The sequence below is a fragment of the Passer domesticus genome, chromosome 4, assembly GCF_036417665.1.
Source record: "Passer domesticus isolate bPasDom1 chromosome 4, bPasDom1.hap1, whole genome shotgun sequence".
Lineage (NCBI taxonomy): Eukaryota > Metazoa > Chordata > Aves > Passeriformes > Passeridae > Passer > Passer domesticus.
The window spans coordinates 82,036,965-82,052,777 of record NC_087477.1 but is presented as its reverse complement, the minus strand read 5'-3'; the positions used below and the strand labels follow the sequence as shown (position 1 = coordinate 82,052,777).

The window sequence follows — 15,813 nt, the reverse complement described above, 5'->3', positions numbered from 1 at the left end:
TGAGATGTGTGAGAGTGTTTGAGGGTGTGAGAGGGATGTGCTGGCACCCCAACACTTTCCCCCAAGAAACGAGCCACGGTGAGAGCCCAGCAAACGCTTTATTGCCAAGGACAGCGCTTCCCTCAGGCCCCAGGCACAAAAACAGAGGCTGCCTCACCCCATCCCATATCAATCCATACAGACAAGCAGGTCCTCAGTGCCGAGAGCCAGCCCCAGCACTGAGTGCCCAGTTCAGGCCACACAGGGGATGGAGGGAGCTGGGCTGCGTGGTGGGGACACTCCTGTGGCACTTAGGCACCGTGCTGTGCCCCAGGGTCACAAACCCAAACCCTGCTCACGAGCTGCTGCAGGCCTGAGGCTCTGCTGGCCCGGCTCCCCAGCAAAGTGCAGGGTACCCCGCAAACAGCAGCAGCTGGGCTGGCACAGAGGTGGCCAAATCCCGTCGGGAGCAGAAATATCTCTGTGCTACCCAGGCACCTGACAGGCCTGCACACATCCCAGTGACATCCTGCTCGCCCCCGTGTCCCCTCTCACGTGTACCTGGCCTGCTGGAGGTGCCCCTCTGCTCCCGTTTGCTGTGTGGGATGGGGGGTTCAGCCTGGCCTGGGAACCTGGGGCACAGCCTCCCCGTGGGCCATCAGAGGAGTCGTCCCAGGAGCTGAGAGCCGGGAGAGCTGCCCCAGGCCACGGGCAGGGCGACAAAGCCCAGCTTGCTGTAGAAGCTCAGCTGCTGCCGGTCGGCGTCGCTGACCTGGCAGAACACTCCCCGTGAGCCTGGAAGGGAGGTGAGAGCTCAGGGCACTGGCACGGGGGGCACAGTGACAGGGATGCCCTCCATAAGGGGATCGGTGTCTCCCCTGCCCCTTCGTCACAGCGTGATGCCCTGAGGCACAGGCCCGCATGTCTGCAGGGCAAGGGGAGGGCACTGAGAGCGCTGGCAGGGGACAGCTCCCGGCTCTGGTGGGTGAGGAGCCCTTGGATGAAGGGCAGCCCTCAGAGGTCATGCTCACCATTGGCTCTGAGTGCACTCAGCAGGCAGAGGGCCAGGCTGCGGCTGGCCCCCACGTCCAGCACACGGGGGGCTGTGCCCAGCTGCACCAGGGAGGGGAAGCGCCTCAGCACGGGCTGGGGCACTGCCAGCGGCTCTGAGTGGAAGAAGAGCACTGCTTCCTCCAGGGCATCCTGCGGGAGACAAGCACAATGAGGGACGCCCCTCCACCTCGCCTGTCCCTGTGCTGCAGGTGTGCCCTCACCTGTCCCAGAGCTGGCCCCGCTGTGCCCAGCTCTGGGGGGTACTTGTGCCGTATGGCTGGCAGCCAGCTGCTGTCTCGCTGCTGCAGGAAGCCTTCGGCGTGGAGCGCTCCGGCTGCGTAGCCACAGGGGCCATCCTCATCCTCCAGCACAAAGGTGTACTCGGGGCTCAGGCTGAGGAAGCTGCCCAGGAGCCTGCCAGGCAGAGTGGGGGCACGGCTGAGCTGAGCCTGGAGCCCCTGGGAAACCTCAGAGCAGCCTCCCTCTTCATCCTCCAGCTGGACAGCACACCCAGCACCCTCTGACCACCCCTTTGAGACCCTCAGCCAAGGGGAGCCATTGCAGCCTCCAGCATCCATGCTGGACATCCACAACGGTGGCTGCTGGACATCAGCATGGGGATGTCCCTCCCTGTCCCTCCCAGTGAGGCCACTGGGATCCCCACGGGGATGCCAAGAGAGGCCATCTCCTCACTGCCCAGCCCTGCACCGTGTCCAGGAGGGAGCCTCAGAGGGGCCACATCTCACCTGTCACCGAGGAGATCCGGGTGGGCCACGAGGATCTCTGCCACTTTGGGATCACAGTCCAAGCTCTCCCGGCACATGCGGTAAAGCTCTCCCTGGAAGAGCCGGATCCGTGTCAGCCCTGGCTGTACCTGGTGCCACAGTGCCAGCCACCACCTTCTGCTGGCCTCGGGCTCGTGGCCACAGCACAGGCAGCCTTCAAACCAGGAATTGCCATTCTGGTCAAGCATCCTGAGAGCAGCTGCTGGAGCACACTCAGAGCAGCCAGAACGGCACCAAAACAACCCTGAAACTGAGATCTCCAGAGAGCCTGAGCACAGCAGGATGTCCCCAAATGTCCTGTCCTGGTCACAGTTGAGTTTGCTGCTGCAAACATGCTGATAAAAGCCTTGCTCCTGAAAGGGGAGGCTGCCCTGATCACCCAAAAGCAGGGGCAGGACCATGCCCTGCTGTGCCTGTTCCTGCAACGGGCCGATGGGCTCAGCTGGCTCTTCCTCTCAGCATTGTTGTTGCCAAGGTTCAGGCTGAGCAGGGGAGCTGCACTCGTGTCTGTGCTGCCTGGATTTGTGGTGTTAAACCTTTCCTTGAGCTGGAGAGGAGCAGGGTGAGGGACAGGGGTGCTCGCTGCAGGTACAAGGGAAACCTTGAATATTTTGTCCCTCCATTTCCAGAGTCTCCTTTTCCGTCCCCATCCCATCAAGGGATGGCAAAGCAGAGCTGGCACCAAGCAGGTCACAGCTGACAGAAACTGCTGCTCTTCAGCAGGGAATCACCCCAGAAACTGGGTGAGTGTTTGAGGAAGGGACTTGGAGATGGATCCCCACAGGCTCTGGCAGTGCCCGGAGCTGCTGCAGGAAGTTGCCATCCACACTTGCCCTGTTCTGGATTTTTCCTGACATCTGCTCACAGCCAGAGCTGGAGATCAGCACTGGTGCTTCTCTGGAGATCATCCACAACCTGGCACCCCTGCCCTGGTGCTGGTTTACCCGTGGCTGAGGGGCTTCCCTCTCCTGCTCTGCCCTGTCACAGAGAGGTGGGTTTGCTGAAGCCACAGCACATTCTCCAGGCCAGGATGTGACACGCTGCTGACCACAGCCCCAAAAGCTTCCCCAGGCAGCTGGCTCTGAGCAGAGCTGGGCACAAGGACCCTCCCCACCTGTGTCACCCCACACGGGGAGCTCAGCCTGGGCTCAGCAGCAGATGAACCTGTCACTCATCATTTTACGGGCACCACAAGCCACACAAAGGGTGGCAGGACCCCCCTCCATGGCATGGCTCCCACCTTGTCCAGGGGCAGCAGCGGGCGCAGCTGGTACAGCTGGCTGGACGGGAAGAGCGGGGGTGGATGGTAGAAGAGGTCACAGCTGTTCCCCACGGGCAGCAGTGCCTGGAAGAGATACAGTCCATCACCCTGGCTCCAAACCTCATCCTGGAGGCAGCAGGAGAACGACTCTGAGACTCCCGAAACCCCAGGAACCGCAGCTGAGGTGCTGGGATGTGGGGCAGCTCTGCCTTCCCAAGCTTGCAGCAGCTCAGCAGCAGGGTTGGGGTGCTGGCCTCCCAAAGGCTCCTTCAGCCCCACGGCGAGGGGGGGACACGCTCTCACCTGCAGCTCCCCAAAGAGGCCCCCACGGCGCGCCCAGGGCTCGGCGTCCCTGCCCAGCAGCACGGGGGCAGTGATGCTCTGGCACCCTGGAAGCAGCAGGACACAGACACGCGTGAGGTGAACAAAAAGCTGCTGGGCAGGGGGACATCAGCCTCTGTCACAGCTCCAAGGAGCTGCTCCCCAGCTGTGCAGCCCAGGATGGTGACAATGTGCCCTGAAGGCTGATTTCCCTAAGGAAGGGGCTCAGGGCACACGGCTCCCTCTCACACTGAATTTGGAGACATCACCTGGTAGCAGTTCTGGGTTTGTAAGAGGGCACAAGGCCCACAGAGCAACCAGGGGGCTCTAAAGCAGAGGAAAACTGTGCAAAGTGATGCACAGGCATTCAAAACACAGCCCCACCTCTCACCCAGGGCATTACTCCTTCCAGAACCCTTTTTCCACACAGGCTAAGGGGTCTTTGGGATAAAAGGGCTGAGGAACCATGTCCTGGAAATGGCTGTGGGATATGGTGAAGAGCTGCTGCCACCCTGGCAGCATTCCCAGGGCCATTCCTGCAGGCAGAGTGTGGGGAAGGAAAACCTGATGGCTGTGGCATTCACATTCTCTGAATAGACACAGAGAGAATTCTCTCTCACAGGTTTTTTCCTGGAGAAGCACAGAGAGAAGAAGATAAAACAATTCTTAACAGAATCCAATTACCAAATCCCTTCAGGTAAACAATTTTCCTAACACATTCCACATATGCAAAAACAACAGAAGCAGTAAGTAGAGCTAAGAATTATTTTCTCTCTGTGCTTCTCCCGGAAAAAAACAGGTGAGAGAGAATTATCTCTCTGTTCAGAGAATGTGAACGCCACAGATGGCAATGTGGGGCGGGAGGTGATGGGGGCAGCAGCCAGGAGGGTGAGCAGGGCAGTGCCCATACTTACAGCCAAAGCAGCTCCCCCAGGTGCCCTTGGGGTCCGGGTCGCACAGGAGGTGACCATCTGCAAAGGAGGCGAGGTGTTGAGCACAGGACATGGGGCAGCACCAGCAAAAGTGTCTGAGGGAGCTGCAGCAGGCACCCTGGCACTACCAGAACCCCACACCTCTGGGGCAGGTCCCAGACACCTCCACCTCCCTCTTGGGGAAGGGAGTGAGCCTCAGATGTGCCTCAGTGCCGCAGGGTCCTGGCGCAGTGACACGGCTGGGTTTGGATGGGCGTGCTGGGGGCTGGCATGGCTGGCAGGGCTGGCAGGGCTGGCATCAGCCACGTACCCAGCCACAGGACGAAGGCACTGGCGGCCAGCAGCATGTTGCGGATGTCCCAGAGGTAGGGGTGCAGGTCGTAGAGCAGCTCCCTGCTGGCCGTGCTGACCAGGCGGCTGTGCAGGCGGCACGTCCGAGCGCAGAGCAGCTGGAAGGACTGAGCCCGGCCCCGCCACCGCCTGCCCTGGGGACACACCGCCTCTCAGCCACCTGCGGGGACACTCGAGCCACCGCAGCCGCCTTCCAGGAGCTGCCTTACCCCGCAGGCATCAGGCGCCGTGGCCGGGACCCCCACGCTGAGGCTGTTTGCTCGCAGCCACCGAAAATGCTCCAGGAGCTCCTGGGCCAGGGCCCCGTGGTGGTAGGGCAGGTAGAAGAGCTCCACCAGCATCCGCACCTCCTCCAGGCTCAGTGGAGCTGCAGGGCTGGACACGGCCTCCTCTGGGGTCAGGGGTGCTGTGGGGATGGGTCTGGCCTCCTTGGGGGTCATCAGTGCCATGGGGTCAGACTCAGCCTCTTCTGGGGTCGTCGGTGCCGTGAGGCTGGTCCTGGGCTCCTCTGGGGTCACCTGGGATGTGGGGCTGGTCCTGGGCTCCTCTGGGGTCACCTGGGATGTGGGGCTGGTCCTGGGCTCCTCTGGGGTCACCTGGGATGTGGGGCTGGTCCTGGGCTCCTCTGGGGTCACCTGGGATGTGGGGCTGGTCCTGGGCTCCTCTGGGGTCACCTGGGATGTGGGGCTGGTCCTGGGCTCCTCTGGGGTCACCTGGGATGTGGGGCTGGTCCTGGGCTCCTCTGGGGTCATGGGGCCAGACCCAGCCTGCTCTGGGGTCACCTGGGCTGTGGGGCTGGTCCTGGGCTCCTCTGGGGTCACCTGGGCTGTGGGGCTGCTCCTGGCCTCCTTGGGGGTCATGGGGCCAGCCCCAGCCTGCTCTGGGGTCACAGGTGCCATGGGGCTGGTCCTGGCCTCCTCTGGGGTCATCTTTGCTGTGGGGCTGGTCCTGCCATCTTTGGGGGTCCTGGGGCCAGGCCCAGCCTCCTCTGGGGTCACTGGTGCCATGGGGCTGGTCCTGGGCTCCTCTGGGGTCACCTGTGCTGGGGAGCTGGTTGTGGCCTCCTCTGGGGTCACTGGTGCCATGGCACCAGGGCTGGCACCAGCCCCAGGTCCTGGGGGTGTCTGGGGCACGTCAGTCCTGATGGCCTCAGGCTGGGTGCTGCTGGGAGGTGGGACAGGGCTGCCATCCCCTGCCCTGGCATCCCTGGTGGGCAAGGGAATGTTCTGACTGCTGCAGCTCGTGGTGGGGCTTGGGCTGGGGAGGGTCTTGGTGGCCACTGGGACTCCTTCAGACTGGGCACTGCCAGCCACGCTGGGCACAGCAGAGGGGGGCTCACAGCTCCCTGAGGCGAGCTGGTCCCCAGCCCTTGTAGGGCTCTGCTGCTGGCCCGTGGCTGTCCTGTTCCCACTGTCCTCCTCAGGCTCTGAGGTCACCTCCCTGCACCCCTGCTCTGGTGCCACCCCACAGGGCTCAGGGCTGTGCTGATCTGCCCCACCAGGAGCAGAGCTGTGGGGCTGAGGGTGGGGAGTGACCTCCTGTCCTCCTGCCGTGCCAGGCTGCAGCTTTGGTCCTCCCTTGAGGCTGGCACTGGGGTGTCCTGGGCTCCTTCCTCCTGCCAGAAAGGAACAAGAGGGAAGCTCCTTTGGCACCTGCATGGAAACCACTGCCCACGGGGCAGGACAGTGCCAGGGACCTCCACCCCTGAGCTGCCAGGACCCTGGGCTCCAGTTCAGGCCCCCAGGGCTGGTGAGGCTGTGGCTTTGCAGAGGCAAACATTGCAAAACACCAAGCTCACCCCTGGCTGACCTCTTCCTGCAGAGCTGGCCCAGGCTCTGGTTCTGCCAGCCAAGGAAACCCTCTCCAGGCTGCAGCCCTGGCAGGATGGACGCCCACAGCTGCCCACCATGGCACACACCCATGCTGCCCAGACCCCCAGATGGGCAGGGTGGGGCTCCCTCACCCCCCACCCACCGAGCTCCTGGCAGAGCTGATCCAGCTCTCCAGGGACCGAGGGATGCTGCTGCAGCAAATCCATTTACCTGCCTGCAAGGCCTGCTGGTTTATCTCAGCCACCCAGTCACGCAGAGCCACCTCCAAGGCTTCCTGGGGGCTGTAGCTTCCATCCTGAGCACCTTGGCTGTCCCCCATTCCTGAGGAACTGCAGAGCTCAGCCCGGGCAGCCCTGGCTCCGTGCAGGCCAGCTCAGGGCAGGGCAGGCAGAGATGCCAGGTACCTGCACGGTCAGGCTGGGCACAGCTGCCCAGCTCGCTCTGGAACCAGGTGCCCAGCGTGTGGATGGGGATGAAGTTGGCCTGGAGCTCGCAGTTGGGGTTGAGGAGCAGCCCCTGGAGCCTGGACATGAGGCCGGGAGCTCGGCCCATGTAGGGGCCCAGGAAGACGCGTCTGCAGTCGTAGTCGTTGGCGTAGAGGTTGTCCCAGATGACGGGGCAGCGCCTCAGCACAGCCTCCACCTCCTGCAGCAGCTCTGCTGAGAGCTCCTGGGACACCACCTTGGGGCCTGGGCCATCAGGCAGGGACACACGTGGGGCACAGGGTCCATCACAGACACGCAGCAGGGACAAGGACACGGAGATGAGGTTGCAGTGTCCCAGGCAGGAGAGCAGAGCCCCAGCTCCCACCCCTGCCTGGCTGGGGCTGCACACCCCCGTGAGAGGCACCACAGCGGCGTCACTTGCTGGTGGCTCTCGCAGGACAGCCCGTGGCCACAGACACTGCACGTGTGTGTGAGCCAGAGCTGCTCCTGGCTCACCTGTCCAGATGACAGCGATCCCTGGGAGCAGCTCCTGCCCGATGGTCTGCAGGTAGCAGGACTGGCTGGGGCTGGGAGAGCACAGCGAGCTGCAATACTCTGGGGAGAGAGCACAGAGCATCCCCTGAGAGCTGGGGACCACGAGAGGAGCGGCTGCTGGGATCATGGACTAGCTAGTCCAGCCCTGAGGTGGCCACAGCTCCCCTGGGAGGCTGAGGAGCCCAGGGAGAGCTGTGGGGGCTGCCAGGCACTCAGCTCTCAGCAGGGACACCCCAGTGCTGAGGGGGCTCCCCACTTTGGGCAGCTGGGGCTGCAGGGCTGCAGGCTGTACCTGTAGGGCAGAAGAGGAAGGTGGAGGGTTGGCCCAGCTCCTGGTACACCTCGTTGGCCACAGAGGCCTGAGCCTGTGCCAGGGAGGGGAAGACATCTCTGTCAGCTTGGCACATGCAGGGGTCGATGTCGTCGAAGAGCAGCGCGAAGGAGCGGCACCCCATGGCAGCCACCTGTGGGCACAGACAGGGGCTGCTGGGACCCCCGGGCACCAGAGAGCCCCAGGGGGCTGGGCAGGGGCATCTGGGCACGGCACAGCACGGGGCATTCCTGCCCGGGCCGTGCCAAGGGAGCAGCAGCTGCCCACGGAGCGACCCCACCATGCCCTCCCCAGGGCTCTGCTCCAGCCTGTGCCAGCCCTCAGCGCTGTTCTGGGCTTGGCTGGTCCTTCTCCTGCCCCTGGTCAGGCACCCGTGGAGCCCTCAGCTCTCTGTCACAGCGACAGGGACAGCACATTGGCCACTGGGCACCCAGACCCTCTGTGCAGCACCCCCAGAGCAGCACAGGGAGCACACATAAACACATGTGCCCCTTGCCTGGCAGCAGTGGGATGAAGGAACGGCCCACGGTACCTGCCTGAGTTTTTGCTGCAGCAGGAGGCGATCCCCAGCGCTGGAAAACACCATGTCCTGGCCAGCAGAAACGGCGAAAATGAACTCCACCCCCTGCTCTTGGGCTGCCTCGATGAGAGACCGCATGCGGGCTGGGGACAGAGCACAGGGGGCTGTGAGAGCTGGGAGGCACCGGGGAGTGGGACAGGGATGGAGGGGGATGAGGGACGGAGGGTGACGAGGGATGGAGGGGGAAAAGGGATAGAGGGGGATGAGGAATGGAAGCAGAGAAGGGATTTAGGGGAATAAGGGATGGAGGGGGATGAGGGACGGAGGGGGATGAGGGATGGAGGGGGAAAAAGGATAAAGGGGGATGAGGAATGGAAGCAGAGAAGGGATTTAGGGGAATAAGGGATGGAGGGGGATGAGGGATGGAGCAGGACAAGGGATGGAGGGGGAGCAGGGATGGAGGAGAGTAAGGAATGGAGAGGAATAAGGGATGGAGAGGGATAAGGGATGGAGGGGATAAGGGATTCAGGGTAATAAGGGATAGAGGAGGAAAAGGAAGGAGGGGGAAAAGGGATGGAGAGGGATAAGGGATGAAGCAGGACAAGGGATGGAATAGGACAAGGAATGGAGGGAAATAAGGGAAGGAGGGGGAAAAGGGATGGAGAAGAATAAGGGATGGAGGGGGACGAGGGATGGAGAGGAATAAGGGATGGAGGGGAAAAAAGGATGGAGCAGGACCAAGAGATGGAATAGAACAAGGAATGGAGGGGAATAAGGGGTGGAGGGGGACAAGGGATAGAGCAGGACAAGGGCTGGACAAGGGATGAAGGGAGACAAAGGATGGAGCAGAATCAAGGGATGGAATAGGACAAGGGATGGAGGGGAATAAGGGGTGGAGGGGGACAAGGGCTGAAGGGAAATAAAGGATGGAATAGGACAAGAAAAGAAGGGGAATAAGGGATGGAGCAGGACAAGGGAGGGACAAGGGATGGAGGGAGACAAAGGATGGAGCAGAATCAAGGGATGGAATAGGACAAGGAGTGGAGGGCACAAGGGATGGAGGGGAATAAGGGATGGAGCAGGATAAGGGATGGAGGGAGAGTGAACTCCAGGATTAAGAAAGGAAGGAGCTGAGGTCATTGGGACAGGAGAGGCTCCAGGAAGACCATTTCCACTCTCTTAAGACACAGAGGACTTTTGGCAAGGATCTGTGGGCCTGGGTATACTCAAGCACACTGCCTGAGCCCCACGTGGGAGGCTGGGTGCTCCCTTAGGCAATTCCACATGCTGGGCACGGTCTGGGAATCTTCCTGCCCTTGGCAAGCTCTGGGGACTTCCCTGCACTGTGCACGGTCCTGGCGGGATGGAAATAGCTGGGACACAGCCCATGCTTTCCCCTCAGGGACCTGGGATGCCTGCAGCCCCCCGAGGGGCCCAGCAGAGCCGCTACCTGCCTCATGCTCTGTGTAGGGCTCCCTCCAGAGCAGCCGGTGCTTCAGCTCATCCTTGGGTGCGTACATGTAGCAGTTCAGCCCCCGGTGCTGCAGCCTGTGCAGGGAGAGCAGGGAGTCAGCCAGGCTCCACACGGAGACAGAGACCTCAGCCAGGGCTGGGCTCTGAGGTTTGTGTCACACAGCAGCAGGATGTGCCCCCTGGGAGGGCAGACACCTCCCTCTTTTGGCACTTCTGTGTGGAAGGCATCGGATGTATTAATTTGGTTTTATTTCTCCTCCTCAGCAGACCATGTTTTACATTTTCCCACGGTGAACAGAGTAGAAAGCACTTCATCTATCTCATGATGAAAGTCCCTTATTTTGTTTCTTTCCAGGTAAGAAAAACACTGATGGACATGCCACCCTCATGTGCCCCCACGAGAACACATCCCAGTGCAGCACCAGACGTGCTCATTCCTGAGGTACTTTAAAACATCCCAGCTTGTTTTCCTTCCATTTTCTGTACCTGTATCTCAGGGGGCTGGGGGTGTTCAGCCTGGAGAAAAGGAGACTCACAGGTGACTTTGTCACTCTACAAGTCCCTGAAAGGTGCCTGTGCTCAGCTGGGGCTGGGCTCTTTCTCCAGCAGCACTGACAGAACCAGAGCACACAGCCTGCAGCTGCACAAAGGGAGATACAGGTTGGATATCAGGAATTTTTTTTTTTTATAAAAAGGGTGATAAAGTTCTGGAATGGCTGCCTGGGAAGCTGGTGCAGTCACCATCCCTGGGTGTGTTTAACAAAGCCTGGATGTGGCACTGGGTGCCAGGGTTTAGCTGGGGTGTTGGGGCTGGGTTGGACTCCATGATCTTGAAGGTCTCTTCCAACATGGTCATTCTGAGAATCCTGTGAATTCTGTCCCTGCACTCTGGTCCTTAATTACACTTGTCACTGCCCACACTGTCACCACTGCACTGCCCACGGGGGGCCCTGCAGAGCCCCAGGTCACTGCTGGCAGTCACTGGTGGCAGTCCCTGGTGGCAGTCACTGGTGGCAGTCAGTGGTGGCAGTCAGTGGTGGCAGTCCCTGGTGGCAGTCCCTGGTGGCAGTCAGTGGTGGCAGTCAGTGGTGGCAGTCCCTGGTGGCAGTCACTGGTGGCAGTCCCTGGTGGCAGTCCCTGGTGGCAGGTCCTGTCAGTGCAGCTCATCCCACTGACAGCCCAGGCGTGGGCAGCAGCTGCTGGAGCTGCACCTCCCGTCCCAGTGACACATCCTTTTGTCACAGGGACACAGGGTGACACACGGGGGCTCCCAGGGTCACAGCAGGCAGGGATGGCAGCCTCAGGACATCCCTGGATGGAGTGATGCCCTCCGGTCCCACCGGGATCAGCCCGGCTCGGCGAGCCCCGCCTGGCTGGAATTGCCTGCCTGCTGTCCTGGCTTGCTGCTGGTGGCAGCGGGGACGCGGCCACACGGGACTCCAGCGGGATGTGCGGAGCCCCAGCACCACCTGCCGGTCCCCCGTCTGTCCGTCTGTCCGTCCGTCCCGCCGCACCCACGGCCCGGCCAAGCGCGGATCCTTCCCGGGGCTGTGAGAGCGCTGGGACAGGGGGACACTGCAGGGTGAGAGCGCTGGGACAGGGGGACACTGCAGGGTGAGAGCGCTGGGACAGGGGGACACTGCAGGCGTGAGGTCCCTTGGCTGCCCCCCGCACCTTCAGAGAGGAAAATTCAGGGTACTTGCCACTGGAAGAGGAGTTTCCTCTGATCCATCGACCATGGTCTCCCATAGAAACCTGTAAAAGGGAGGGGAAAAAAGGCAAAATGCATTTGTTGGAAAGTGCCCCGGAACAGTCTCTGGGTTATCCCTGAAGGCAGAGATGCACTGCCAGGCATGCAGCACCCATTCTGCCTTTGGGATCTCTTCCAGGGAAGGGCCCTTCCCATTTCTGCATGTAGGAAGAGCTGGGAGGTGCAGAGCTGTCTGCAAAGCCAGGGAGAAAGGATATCCAGAGGAACACAAACCCCTTCCCCTGGGACAGGCTGATGAATGGCTTTGGAGAAATGCAGATTTGACAGCTCCTCAAAGTGGAGGTTAATGGGAACCTGTCAGAGTCCCACACAGACCTGAGATTTAGCAAGAAAACCTTCAGCCACTTCAATTCTCTTCAAGATCTGGCAGATGCAACGTGAAGTCTCACAGAAAATCCATTATGTCTTGGGCAGTGATGGCAATTGGCCATCAAGGTATCTTCTGCTTTCTCTCTGCATTGTGGGCAACTTTTGAGTCAATCACTGCAATTTCCCTGACTGCAGTCAGGGCCAGGGAAGCAGATACTGGGAAGTGACAGCGTTCCCAGAACTGGGTGGTGCACAGGGGCAGGCTGCCCTGACTCCACCAAGCTGGGAGAAAGGACCAGCTCTCCATGAGGCCAGTGTCACCTGCATTTCTGAGTGTCCCAGAGCTCATCTGCCCTCCTTCCCTTGGCTCCCTTAGGCAGGAGCCCACCCTGCAGCCCCCAGCAGCAGTCCTGGGCAATGGTGAGGGGGTTTGCACACCCACTCTCCATCTGCCTTCTCTCTGCAGGCAGATTTTCTACCTGCCTGAACACCTACATGGTTATTCCATATATTTTGAAATAATATATTGTCACCTTGCTATCAATGCCCCACCGTGCACGGGGCCAAATCTGCGAATCCACTCGAGAATCCCAGCAAACATTTCACCCAAAGAAAGTTATTTCTGTGGTAAATAATTTGCTATTTTGAGATCCCAGCGAGGTCCCCAGAGTCCCTGCATGGCCCCTGCAAGTGACATTTCCACAGCACGTGTTGCTGTGAGCCGACGTGAGCAAGGAGGCCACGCAGTCCTGCACACTCCCTGCCAGCAGGGCTCTCCTGGTTTGGATTTATTTGCCAGCACCATCCCTGTCCCCTTTCCCAGGTCAGCTCCACTCTACCGGTGATTCACGGCTGAATCATGTCAGCTCCTCCACCCCTGCATTTCCTGTTTGTTTTGCATTTGTTGGCGTGGTGCTCCTGCTCCCTGTCAGGTGAGGCAGAGGGCAGTGCCCTCACAGGGCACCGTGCTGCCAGCAGAGGGGCAGATGACTCTGCCAGGCCGTGCTCAGCCCCAGGGGGAGCTGGGGATGTGGGGAGGGAGAGGCACAGAGCTCTCCCTGCCCAGCCCTGGTCCTGCACAGCTGCCCCACGGGCAGGGGGGGCACGTCGGGAAGTGCCCCTGAGTCCAGGGCAGCCAAGAACCCCAGGAGGCCGAGCAGAGGCTCCCGGTGCCCCCCTGGCTGTGCTGGGGTGGCTGCAGGGCTCTCTGGGGAGCGCTGGGAGCATCCCAGAGGTGCTGGTGCAGCCCCCCGGCAGAGATGGGGGGCTGTGCAAGGGCCCCGCTCCCGCCTCCCCCCCAGCCTGGGGCCCTCCCCGACCCCGCTTCGCTTCGGCTGGATCGGAACGGGGTCGGGACCGGCCCCGCCGCGGCCCCGGAGGGACTCACCTTCCACCACGCCGCAGAGGAAGCGCGGCCGCTCCGCCATCCCCGCGCAGGAGCGGCCCCGCCGGCAGCGGGACAGGCGCGGGGGGCGGAGGAGTGAGCGGAGGAGTGAGCGGAGGGATGGAGGAGTGATGGAGGAGTGAGAGGGGGGATGGAGGAGTGAGAGGGGGGATGGAGGAGTGCGCGGAGGGATGCGCGAGGGGATGCGCAGAGAAATACGCGGAGGAACGGACGAGTCCTTGGGGGGATGGATGGATGGATGGATGGATGGATGGATGGATGGATGGATGGATGGATGGATGGAGAGAGAGCGGGGGTTGAAGGAGTGCCTGGGGGGACAGAAGGCGCGCAGGGGGATGGAGGGTGCGCGGGGAGGGATGAGGATGTGCGGGAGAGGATGGAGGGTGCGCAGGGGGATGGAATGTTTGATGTTTGCCGGGGGATGCAGCGCTCGCGGGAGGGGATGGAAGGATGCGCGGAGGGGTGGAATATTTGCCGGGGGATGCAGCGCTCGCAGGAGGGGATGGAAGGATGCACAGGGGGATGGAATGTTGGGTGTTTGCCGGGGGATGCAGCGCTCGCGGGAGGGGATGGAGGGTGCGCGGAGAGCTCCGCGCAGGGGCGGCTCCACCGCCCGCCCGCCCCCGGGACGCGCTCGCCGCAGCGCAGGGGGCGGCCCCGCGGGTGGGGCCGGGGCGGAGCGGGGGGGGGGGGTCCCCAAAATCCGTGCGGAGCCCCTGGAAGGCGATGCTTGAGCCGCAGTCCGGAGCCCCCGGCGCCGCAGCCGCCGCCGCTCCCGGGCACCGGAGCCCCCCCGGTCCCCACGTCCCCAAATGCGGGGGTCCTCCCGGTGCAACACTTCTTGAAGCTTCCCGGCAGCCCGCAGCCCCCGAGGGGTGGAGTGTCATCATCTCCCTGTGCTCACCACCGAGCTGGCAGCTGCCCCGGGCACACCCTGATGCCAGGCCCGGGGTGCGATGCCCTCCAGGTCGGTGCCACCGGGCTGGCCGTGTGCCCTGCAGGTCTCACCTGCCTGCCCGTGGCTGTTCGCCCTGTGCCCCCTGCTCTGAGCCGCTCTCTGGCTCGTGGTTTGTCTGTCCCACGGGCTGTGCTCTGCAGATGTGCTGCCACGCCGTGAGCTCCCTGTCCTGCAGCTGCACAGGACGGAGCCCTGCCCGCACACGGCCCGGGGTGTCTGACACCACCGAGTCGTTTTGTTCTTTTTCAGGGCCTGTTAATGTCATTTTTTTGCCCGGGTTTGTGGTCTGATCTTTCGTCTGTGTTGTACACTCTGTTATTTGTATTGCTGTGGTTACATCCCGTTGGTGTTTCTAGCACATTGCTCTTATCTCAGCCTGTGAGATCTTTATTTTTCCTGCCTCCAGTTCTCCTCTCCGTCCTGCCTCGGGGGAGGGTAGGGCCGTGAGCAATTGGTCTGGGATGTTCCAGTGTGAGCACTTAACTGGGGAATGTCCTTCCTAAACCAGGACAGCAGCACAATCTCGTCACCACGCAGATGTGGGGTGACGCCAGGACAGTGCAGAGGGTCACCCCTGCATCCATCCAGGCACTGCAAAGCTGCCCTCAGCAGCTCTCCCCACCTGCAGCCGTTTCACCAAAACCACAGGTGGAGAAATGGGCATCAGAGCCCGGAAAACCGGGACCTGTGGCTTCTGCCTCCTCCCTTTGCAGGTTTATGTTGTGTCAGGAAACCGAGTCACGGTGCCTGGGCCATCAAAGCAGCAAAAAACCCAAGAGTGTGTGACCAGCAGTGAGCTGGCAGGGTCCCAGTGCCATCAGAGTGCCACCAGGCTGGCTCACCCATGCTGGGTGTGCTGAGCACAGGCCGTCCTTGTCCTTGTCCTTGTCCTTGTCCTTGTCCTTGTCCTTGTCCTTGTCCTTGTCTGTGTCCTTTGCCTCACACCTGTCCCAGCTGGGAATGCCTGGCCCTGCAGGAGGCTTCTGGGGCAGACTGGAGTGGCCAGCGGTGACAGGGACAGCACTGGGAGCAGCCCAGTGCCCCTGGAGTGGCCTCGGTGCCCAGGGACGTGGCGTGAGATATGGATGGCATCACCCTGTCTACAGCCAGGGAATGAAGTCGTGCAGGGCTGTGCACACACAGGTGTCTGCTGTGATTCTTTGCCTTCTCTGCTCTGTGAGCACCTGGCTATTCCATTATTTTCTTGGACTATAAGCTTGAGGTAAGCAGCCTCTAGTCCTCCACTTCATTTATTTTTTCTCCTGGCAAAGACATCACTCCTTTTTCCTGTCCTGTGAAACCTCACCTGTTCCCTTGTCCACGCCCCATATTGCCCTCTGTGAAAAATGTGTATTTTATGATTGGCTTTTCACAGATATTCAGATGAATATTGTATGTGTTATGTTAGGAAGTGATGCTGTATTCATCTTCTTAAGTAGTGTGTTACATACAGTTTTAGGTTAGAACATAATGTTAAAATAGAAACTATGCTATGTAAGATACTCGTTTTTAAAGAGAGGACTTGCACTGAGACAGCAGCCACCGGACACCT

The 15,813-nt window shown here is 61.2% G+C and overlaps 1 protein-coding gene across 7 annotated transcripts; it reads right to left on the bottom strand.

Annotated features, from left to right (window-relative positions):
• Positions 1-79: 79 nt before the first annotated feature.
• Positions 80-13,909, bottom strand: LOC135299725 (protein O-GlcNAcase-like). 7 transcript variants are annotated; one of them, XM_064419087.1, is made up of 18 exons: positions 13,286-13,903; positions 11,522-11,573; positions 9,796-9,893; positions 8,358-8,488; positions 7,787-7,958; positions 7,456-7,554; positions 6,919-7,203; positions 6,725-6,835; positions 5,465-6,297; positions 4,892-5,395; positions 4,642-4,816; positions 4,314-4,370; positions 3,382-3,467; positions 3,058-3,162; positions 1,779-1,870; positions 1,254-1,446; positions 1,011-1,182; positions 80-774 (listed from the first exon to the last, which is right to left on the bottom strand). In XM_064419087.1, the coding sequence occupies exons 1-18, from the start codon at positions 13,323-13,325 to the stop codon at positions 638-640; spliced, it is 3,342 nt and encodes a 1,113-aa protein (XP_064275157.1). In that variant the 5' UTR covers positions 13,326-13,903; the 3' UTR covers positions 80-637. The 7 variants fall into 7 exon arrangements, 6 of the variants coding, with proteins under 6 accessions (XP_064275157.1, XP_064275156.1, XP_064275155.1 ...); XM_064419086.1 differs by having other exon boundaries at positions 4,892-5,464; positions 5,504-6,297; XM_064419085.1 differs by having other exon boundaries at positions 4,892-6,297; positions 13,286-13,413; positions 13,465-13,903.
• Positions 13,910-15,813: the final 1,904 nt, after the last annotated feature.

What these genes read in the sequence shown, in the direction of transcription:
- LOC135299725 (XM_064419085.1), bottom strand. Translation starts at nt 13,325, where the DNA reads ATGGCGGAGCGGCCGCGCTTCCTCTGCGGCGTGGTGGAAG. An exon ending in CTACACAGAGCATGAGGCAG is followed by an intron (nt 8,489 to 9,795) that starts GTAGCGGCTCTG and finishes CTCTGTCCCCAG; the next exon opens with CCCGCATGCGGTCTCTCATC. An exon ending in CGCTGCTGCCCCTGGACAAG is followed by an intron (nt 1,871 to 3,057) that starts GTGGGAGCCATG and finishes CGGCTCTTCCAG; the next exon opens with GGAGAGCTTTACCGCATGTG.